At 49.3% G+C, this 9,986-nt stretch overlaps 1 protein-coding gene across 4 annotated transcripts; it reads right to left on the bottom strand.

Annotated features, from left to right (window-relative positions):
- Positions 1-4,458: 4,458 nt before the first annotated feature.
- Positions 4,459-8,858, bottom strand: LOC136551979 (putative F-box protein At3g17480). Of its 4 annotated transcripts, XR_010782721.1 has the most exons (3): positions 8,636-8,858; positions 4,939-7,115; positions 4,459-4,813 (listed from the first exon to the last, which is right to left on the bottom strand). XR_010782721.1 is itself a non-coding variant. In XM_066543509.1 (2 exons), the coding sequence occupies exon 2, from the start codon at positions 7,077-7,079 to the stop codon at positions 5,826-5,828; it is 1,254 nt and encodes a 417-aa protein (XP_066399606.1). In that variant the 5' UTR covers positions 7,080-7,115; positions 8,404-8,858; the 3' UTR covers positions 4,459-5,825. The 4 variants fall into 4 exon arrangements, 3 of the variants coding, with proteins under 3 accessions (XP_066399606.1, XP_066399605.1, XP_066399607.1); XM_066543509.1 differs by having other exon boundaries at positions 4,459-7,115; positions 8,404-8,858; XM_066543508.1 differs by having other exon boundaries at positions 4,459-7,115.
- Positions 8,859-9,986: the final 1,128 nt, after the last annotated feature.

Raw genomic sequence — 9,986 nt, 5'->3', positions numbered from 1 at the left:
TTTGAAAATTTCAAATTTTAAATTTTAAAAATCAAACGTAATTTTTGTTAGATAGATCATTTTAAATAAAAATATTTAGACATTCAAATGATTTCAAATTAAAAAAAAATTAAACTATAAAGTTGTAGATCTCGTCGAGTACTACAACTTTGATATAAAGTTCATCTTCATCGGACGTCATATGAGAAACTTATGAAGTTTTCTTGCAGCATATCACTGTCGGTTCAAGCCACGAACTGACAGTGATAGTATCAGTGTCGGTTCTTGGCTAAAACCAACAGTGATGACCCAATATCACTGCCGATTCTTAACTAAAACCGACAGTGATATGAACTAACAGTGAATATCCGAATATCAGTGTCGGTTGGTCCTATCACTGTCGGTTTTAGCCAAAAACCGACAATGATGGCCTATCACTGTCGGTTTTTTAAAATCTAGCGGTGATGAAGCCGGTAGTGATGTTCAATTCTGTAGTAGTGTTATCTACGTGGAACGACTGGGTTGATATGATTAATATGAATATGAATATGATAGGTCGTTTCCATGGGAAAGAGATGGTGTACCATAGTTTTGACTGTGTGGTGGATGATCCGCACAACTACTACTGTGGGGGGTATGACCCAGGATACCCACGACAGACCACATAGGCTGCGCCCTTAGAGGCGGTCCAGCCCACAAGACGAAGCCTTGCGGGGAACGACTCTGCTCGGCGCCTTCCGTAAAACATCTGGAAGATATCCTGAAGATACTACGAGATCTGTTAGGATATGTATGATCCTAAGATTCCTGTAATCAGTTATTACTTTATAGTTATCTCTCAGATCTAACCAACTTGTAACCCTTCTCCTCGAACTATATAAGGCGGGCAGGGACCCCCTCTAAACACACGCAATATTATACGATAGCTAATACAAACCAACAGACCACAGGAGTAGGGTATTACGTCATACTAATGGCCTGAACCTATCTAACTCGTATGTCTCTATTGCCTTCTTGTTCTTGATCTCACGTTCCCCTGTCGATCAATCTACCTTCGTGGGATACCCCTCGGAGGACTGCCGATGATATTCTGTCGACGTTGGCGCGCCAGGTAGGGGTCTGCGTGCTGTTTCCTTGTCGAACAAGATGGTTTTTTCCAAAGGCTCTTCGTCCCTCCCGCAGCCCGACCAGATCTTCACAGTCAGATCGATCTCCTGGATCATCAACGCTGATGGAGTCGGAGAGCTCCTCGAGTCGGCGCAGATCGATTATGTGCTGATCATCCCCGCACCTGCGACTGTAGATTCGATCTCAGAACCACCTTCGAGGTCGCCATCATTAGCAACTCACCATTCGCTTCCTCGCTACCAGAGGAGGCAGATCAACAATGACGATCTTATCGAGTCATCGATCGGGTCGGTCTGAAGCTCGCCGATTGCCTCGCCATCACCGAATCGGCTCAGGACACTTTAGTTCAGCGCTGACCACCCTCCGATCCAAATCTATCGGAGGGTGCTAAGAAAACTCCAGGAGTTATGGCTCTGCCCTTCGGGCTCACCAATGTCGCCGCCACCTACCAAGATGCCCTGAGGGGCAAATTCGCCGACCAGGTGGGAGACATCTATCCTCTCGCTGACCAGATCGTCGACCAGCTTCCATCGGCCGTCAACATGCTCCATGTCAGCCAACGCTCTAGAGCGTCCCTCTAGACCATCCCTGAGGATAATCCAGACTCTGAGCCCTAAGGCTCTACGGAGACCCTCGCTGAAACCTTCATCGAGCAACTTCCTCTCCCTCCTTTCTGGGGTGGTGCGATCTTCAACGTCAGCATCGATAGCCCCCCTCGGAACGGTGAGACCGAGGAGGAATGCGCCGCTCGTGAGAACCAGAACGTCAACTGCGCACAACGCCGAGCAAACGAGAATGCCCTCGTGATGGCCGAGTAGCAGCTCGACTCGCAAGGAAGGCCACTCCAGCGCAACCTCGACGAATAGTTTCTCCATGTTGACGGCCACGACGTCTTCAAGACTCCAAGCGCCAATCTAGCAGTGGCCGCCAACGAGCTCGCCCGCCTCCCACAGACGCCCAAGCTCGCCAAGGTCGCTGCCATGCTTAAAGCGGCGAACTGCTAGGTCAATGAGATTTGCTAGGATCAGATACCTTCATACTCCACCACTTCGATTCACCGATCAGTCGCCACAAGAACCGATCGCCACCAAAGTCGCTTCACCAACCAGCACCACGACGACAGGCAACCCCTCTAGGGCGGAGCTAGGGGCAACCGCGCCGAGCATCATCGCCAACACGACTAGGAGGTCAACCAGGACGTCCGGGTGCACCTCAACAATCTTCGAGATGCACGACGACATATCGATGAATGCCGCTTCGGTTGCCATGAGGATGAAGTATGCCGCCGCTAGGAGTACAAGCAAGAGTACGGCAACCCAGACTCAGCCCTCAAGCCAATCATCGGCAGCAACGCTGCAGATGACGGTGCCGACAACCCTGAGGGGCCCCCGGCATTCACAAGGGCGCTCCGAACACTTCAGTGGCCCCTTGGTTTCAAAATAACTGGGGTCAAGCCCTACGAGGGGAGGATGAATCCAACACAGTGGTTATAGGCTTATGCCACTGCTATTCACGCCGCCGGAGGAGACACCAGTGTCATGGCGAACTATCTTCCTGTCATGCTCGCATCAACCGTCATGAACTGGTTTACTAGCCTTGCCCCAGACTCCATCGGATCCTAGGAAGAGCTGAAAAAAAGTCTTCACCGACAATTATATGGCTACGTGTATGTGACCGGGAACCAAGCATGATCTCAACCGCATCAACCAGAAGCCATCTGAGCTCCTCCGCTGCTACATCTGACGCTTTTTCGAGATGAGGAATTCTATTCCAAACATCACAGAAGCCGAGGTCATCACTGCCTTCATCCGAGGACTCCATCACCGTGAACTTCGCTCAAAGTTCAACTGTAAGCCACCCATGGGGATCGGCGAGATGATCACAACCGCCAACTAGTACGTTGACGTCGAGGAAGCCTAGGTGCGCTTCAATGAGGATGCGGGCACTCATTGAACAACACGCCCTATGACGACTGCCCCGACGACCGCCGCCACAACAACCGCCGCCACGACGACCGCAATTATCATCATGACAGCGGCCGTGATCGACCAGAAGGACCCAAGACTGGTCAAAATCACCACCGTCGGCCAGACCACATCATCGCTGCCATCAATAAACCTCACGCCAAGCACAACTACGACGAATAGTACAAGAAGATCCTCGACGGCCCATGCCCTCTCCAGAAGAACGCCAAGCATAAGATGAAGAACTGCCTCAGTTTGGCTAAGGAGTTCCTGGACAAAAAGCTAGACGAGGACGCCAATGATAGAGCCGGAGGTCGTCGACCACCTAGGGGCAATGACAATGCCTTCCAGGACCACGACAAGGTGATCACCACCATCTTTGAGGGCCTTACCTCCATCGAGAGCAGAAGAGAATGGAAGCTCGCCGCACGGTGGGTGCTCAACATCACTATGGAGGACGTTGTCGCCAACCCCAGCTATCGCCCATGGTTTGAGGTCCCCATCACCTTAACAGGGCCAACCAGTGGGCGGACATTCCCTACATAGGGCGTTTCCCCCTTGTCCATGACGCAACTGTCTAGAAGGTGCTCTTCAGAAAAGTGCTCGTCGATGGTGGGAGCACTCTAAATCTCCTCTTCATCGGAGCCCTAAAGGAGTTGGGCCTCGGATTAGCAGATCTCACACCCTCCGACTCCTCCTTTTGGGGTGTGGTATCTGGCAGGGCCTCCAAACCGCTTGGAGAGATCATCCTACTAGCACAGTTCGACATGGCAAGCAACTACCGCGTCGAGAACATCAACTTTTACGTCGCTGATTTCAATACCACCTACCACACCATACTTGGTCGGCCAACTCTGGCCAAGTTCATGGTTGTACCGCACTACGCGTATTTGGTGCAAAAGATGCCTTTGCCTGTAGGAGTTCTGGCCCTGCGGGCCAACCTCTCCATCGCCTACGCCTATGAGACAGAGAGTTTTGCCCTCGCCGAAGCCACCGACCTCTCCATCTAGATGGCTAGCGTGGTCACCGAAGCCAAGATGTTGTCCACCGACAACATGGAGATCCCAGAGCTAGAGCCTCCACGTGCCTCCGCCAAGTCCAAGGAAATAAAGAAAGTCAGCCTCGATGACCCCTCCAAGACTATGAAGATTGGGGCTCACCTTGACCCCAAATAAGAAAGCACGCTCGTCTCCTTCCTACGTGCCAACGCCGACATGTTTGCTTGGAAATCTGCAGACTTGCTGGGGGTACCACGGGAGAAGATCGAGCACTCCTTGAATGTCTCACCGACCGCCAAACCGATCAAGCAGAAACTCCATCGATTCACGCCAGACAAGAAGGAGGCTATTAGGGTAGAAATAAAATGGCTCTTAGCTACTGAATTTATAAAAGAAGTGTATCATCCTGAGTGGTTAGCAAATCCTGTTCTCATTCAAAAAAAAGTATAAAGAATAGAAAATGTGCGTTGATTACACTGATCTTAACAAACACTGCCCTAAAGACCCATTTGATTTGCCTCGGATAGATGAGGTTGTAGACTCCACCGTCGGCTGTGAACTGCTCTCCTTCCTTGACTGTTACTCCGGCTATCACCAGATCTCCCTCAAGGAAGAAGATCAGATCAAGACATCATTCATCACGCCCTTCGGTGTGTATTGCTACACCACCATGTCCTTTAGACTCAAGAACGCCGGGGCGACTTATCAAAGGGCTATCCAGATGTGCCTCGATCAACAGATGGGCTGCAACATCGAAGCTTACATCAATGATGTGGTTGTCAAGTCCAAGACCGCCGATGATTTCTTTTGCTAAACCTGCTAAATCATCTGCCTGTTTCATCACAATGTAAGCTAGGTCGTTTGCTTACCTTCTCTCACCTTCTCTGCAGCCATTGCGACCTGAGCTTTCCATTCCATCTCAAGTATCTCCTTCATCAAACCCCACGCTGAGACCTGCGTGCAAGCATGCAGCGAGCTTCCTACAAATTCAGCTGGCACTACCACTCCTTTAGTTCTTTATGCTTAGAAACGAGGTGTCCTCCATCGACCCCACTGACAGATAACACATTTTGTGTCCAACTCCATCCCTCTTTTCTTCAGTGTCATTCGTAATGGCAGGGAAAAAAAATTATCTTCCCCGGACCCTGGGAAACTCATGCTCCAAATCTTCTTCCAACACTCTTGAATCCTTATCGATCAAAGCCCCCGGTGAAGATGAATGAGCTACATACTTGCTTTTCCTCTTTTTTTTCAAACTCCTCCTGAACTATGTAGAAGGGCGGGCCTGGTGCAAGCGGTAGAGTCATACCGCCTGTGACCGGAAGGTCCCGGGTTCGAGTCGCGGTCTCCTCGCATTGCACAGGCGAGGGTAAGGCTTGCCACTGACACCCTTCCCTAGACCCTGCACAGAGCGGGAGCTCTCTGCACTGGGTACGCCCTCCTGAACTATGGAGGCTGATTTCATCAAGAAAAGACCCCATAGCACCAGGCTGCCACATCATCCATCTCCATATGAACTGGGATTAATAAGATTCATTCACATCTTTAGTGTCTCGTTCCAATTGCCTGTGCATGGGTCAATCATCTCAATTACTCAGTTCATGAGATTTGCACCCCTTGGCGTGGATGGCAAGTCCACTCTCTACGAAACCAGGGATCATTCCATATGTGTGCGATCCCCATTACCCACTCTCCATATTAAACCATTCGTCAGTACTTGCTGCCAAAACTTCAGAGTGCAAGAGCCTCGTAGAAACTAATTTGAAGCAACTGAAGGAGCAAGAGGCACAGGCGGTGCACGAACAATGGCTGCTCTGGCATAAATGCTCAAGGGAGCAAGTGTCTCCTTGTAGAAATAGGACTGCGTCTCATAGAATCTGTAGTCACCAAGGTGCAAAAGCTTCACCTCCTCTCCATGCTCAATCTGCACAGTCTTGCCTCGCAAATCATGGTACCACACATTACTGTCACGGTCCTGCAGTATGATCTTCTCCCTGTGGATGAAGCATGGCTGAGGAACATACCGGGATAGAGATGGTGACTGGATGCTATATTTCAGGAACCACTTGTCACTTTCAAGAGCCCAAATGTCAGTCCTACCAGAAAGCTCTGCGTTGTATCGGCGCCACCTCGGTGCATGGCTTTGGTATGACATAGTCACTACACACACCTTGTCATCTATCTCAGTCATATAGTAAGCAACTTTGGGGGTGGCACAAGAGGCTGTCTCTTTCACTTCCAATGCTGGAAGTTGAATCAATGCAAACATTTCTTCCCTGAGATCAAATGATACAACTGCCATGCCGCAGCTTGTTCCTTCATCTTCTGTTAGCCAATACATCGCTCCATCCACATTTACAACTCCAAGATGCACCATGCAGCATGGTACAGGAGCTTTGATAGCTCTCCATTTGTCTTCACCAAGGGTGTACACTTGAATGATGTCAAAATGGAAAGGCTGTCCTGATTTATAGCGCTGGGGCTCACGGAGAAAGTGCACAAGCTTGTATTCTCCAGTAATCGGATGAAATCCAAAGCTGTATAGATAGTGGAAGTCATGCAACAATATCCCATCAGGTTTCAAGAGATGCAGGCATTGACCTGTTGCAGGGTTAGATATCTTGAGTGTGTATGTTTTGTAGAAGCAAAGCAAGCCATTGCATGATGCAAAGAGGTGATCATCAGGGTCCATATGTGATGCAGCCCATGTTGATGGAGACCACTTTTCATCAATGACCGTTGCATGGCATGGTTTGGCAATCTTGGGATGGAGGGATGCAGATATACTCAATTTAGGCAAGTAAAGGAGGAGGTGCTTGGGTGCACGATAGGCATGCTCTTTGATGAAGCGAGGGACGCTGATCATGTTCCACCATTGCTTGCAGACTCGACGTAGCCTCAGTAGAGAGCTTACGGGAAGCCTGAGAAGTATCCCCTCAATGATATCTGGTGGGAGCCTTGTGATGGGATTCTCTCCTGAAAGTGAAGCTGTGTGTTCTTCAATCTCCATTGCAAGCACATTCCACCAACACAAACCTGTAAAACCCTGCAAAAAGATAAGGATTACAACGAGAAGGCAACAGACCATATGAAGATATGAATAGATGCTCAGGGAGATACAGGAGCCACTTCACAAATGGAGTCAACAATGCAATCACTTGAGACACTTAACAAAAGGGGAAATGAAAGAAGTTGTTTTTTCTGCAAGATGTTTTATCTTTACTGAAAGGTGAAGATAGATTGATAGATGGTTACTTGTAGCTAACCCCTCACCCCCACAAGCATATAACAATGTTCAGGTTTGGCCATTCTGCTACATAAGTATCTGTGAATTTTCTTTGGTACTGCTGTTTAAAGTTAATATGCTTCAGCCTTCAATATTCCTTTCAAAGGAACCACCTCATCTTCCACGTGTCATTTTGGGCATCAACAGGGTCTCCAACATGAACCTCTGCCTGTTACTTTTCCAGCTGCTAGTATTTGACAGTAAAATTTGTAACAACTTAGCAACACGAAAGTACTTTTCATGATAAATATAACATAACGTTGTGTGAATCTAAACATTTCCAAAATTTTAGTCGAAGTTCTAAAAGTCTGAGTACACAAGTTTTGTAGGTGTCAATTGTCATCTAAGAAAAATGAACGTAACGGTTGCAGTGACTGCAACTATATGCCTTTTCACACCTAAAGTAGCCCACTAGACCTGAGCAATTGACAATTTCAGTGAGTTAGTAGGTAGTGTAAATGTGCAGTTCTGAGGAGTGGAGATTAAACAATTAGGAATTCGTAGCATTCCAAAACAGGAACAGCCTGTTTTTTGAGGTGAACAGGAACAGCCTGTTGATGAAAAATTCGCCATCTCTAATAGATGCCGCAGCAACTGAAGTAAAGCACATAACATTGTTATACTATAGCTGTGAACCAGATGAGGTGTGCTGGCATCATCTAAGTTTCTATATATATATATATACTCTGGCCGTGCTTTTCCCATCATAGACAAACTTCCAAATTATCTGTTCTGAATGTGACATGAAAACCATTATGCCATAGACGAAGTCAAGACAGCATGCACTTATTCAATTAAGAACCTATCAATTCTAGACACTAGACAGAACCCAGGCCTGACATTCATAACGAACGTGGAGAAATCACAAGCACCCAAATCAATTTATCCCCCCACAAACTCAAACTTATTGTCCCTCTCCAACTTTGCACAGACGCCTGAGAACAACGCCTTTGTGGTTCCATTGCCAAGCTAAACATGATACTGAAAATGGCAGTATAAAGCGGCAGCCACAAGTGCCTGAGCGAAACTAACTAGAAATCCCGCATACCACGAATCACCAACGCATCAGCATTACCACTTCGAAGTCCCTCCAGTTCTCATAACATGACAAGAGCACATAGCAAATCCTAATCTGGCTCACTACGCCTGACCCAGCACGGCGTCAGAAAGCAGGATTCCACGAACGGAGCAGAAGAGATGCCGCGCGATAACCAGCTGATGCATAGCATAGGGCGCAGTAACGGGGACAGAAGGGATCCGGGGATCTGAGGAGGCCTTACAGGGAAAGCCTGCCTTGGCAGGAGAAGCCACCGCGGGGGCGGCGTGAGCAGTGAGCTCCTTCCCCACCAGTCCCCTGTTCCCCACACCGGCCAACGCGCGTGCGGTTGTAGCGGCCCCGGCGATATCCTCCCGTCCGGCGGTCCGGCTCGAAACAAGATGAGAAATTATCCGCTCACTCACTAGTCGAAACAAGATGAGAAATTACTCGGCCTGCAAGGCCCATGTACCCGGCCTCCGTTATGGGCCCCGTTCGGTCGCGAGAGAATGCAAGGCGACGCGGAGCGACAGGCACACTAGCGGAGGGACACAGACCCTCCCCCTCGACTCGGACGTCTCGACCAGCGGTGGGCCGCCACCACGTTTGGCTGGGCGCGAGCGGTGGCAGCACAGCAGCCCTGGGGACACGAGCGGTGGGCGTGGTGCTCGCAAGCGCAGCAGCCCAGGTACACAGCTCCGGGACAAGAACACGCACGGCACGGCGCACGGCACCACGACGCGGCCACGTGACCCCTGGCCCGAGGTGAGGGAGGGGCCGGGCCGTCGCAGCCCCTGTTCTGGCGCTGGGTGTACCGAACCGAACCGCTCGGGCGGCGCAGGAAAGCAACGCCGCCGCGCGCGCGCCGGCGGCTGGGCTGCCTCTTTGGGCCCACGCGGAATCCGGTGTGGCCGGTGCTCGTTTTGTCACGTGCGATGCGTGCTTTCGTCAAAATGTGGGTTCACGCAATTCCTTTTGACCTTCTTCTCCTCGGAGCCGCAGAGTATACTGTACAACTGTAGCTGTACACTGTACCCTGTAGGCATAGGCAGTTAGGCACACACATACGCGTACACGTGTGCTGCTCTGTTGCATTACATCCTTCAGCATCGAAGGCACTGGAACAATCTGGATTCTACGGTATTTGGATTAGTTTACAGGTGCGGCCACGTGAGTTGGGGGCATTTGATGCCTCGAGCTTGTCCTATTTTCTGTGATGAATCGTCAATTTCACTAAACCATGCAAGCACTTCGACAATCTTAATCAGAATCGTTGATGTCGCCGGTCATTACATCAGCGAGAACCTAAGAACCGAATCGTGCAATTACACCATCCAGCCAGGGGTAACCACGGTATGTGGTACTGCTTAGTACTCCATTACAAGAACGGGTCTTGTTGTGTGTATGTGTGTCACACGGTAAGGCTATTCTTTCGTTGGCCACAGAATAACTTATTTTATAGACACCTTGTTTTATGATAATGTTTGTATCAATTTACGATAATGACAATACACATTTACGATACATGGGTTACTATAATTCAATATGATATTTACCATAATGTTATAGTAAATAACTTATGAGAGAGTTACTAT

The sequence above is a fragment of the Miscanthus floridulus genome, chromosome 4, assembly GCF_019320115.1.
Source record: "Miscanthus floridulus cultivar M001 chromosome 4, ASM1932011v1, whole genome shotgun sequence".
NCBI lineage: Eukaryota > Viridiplantae > Streptophyta > Magnoliopsida > Poales > Poaceae > Miscanthus > Miscanthus floridulus.
This window is presented reverse-complemented; position numbering and strand designations above follow the sequence as displayed.

Bases quoted from the DNA above. Each gene is read 5' to 3' on its own strand.
- LOC136551979 (XM_066543509.1), bottom strand. From the start codon at position 7,079: ATGGAGATTGAAGAACACACAGCTTCACTTTCAGGAGAGAATCCCATC.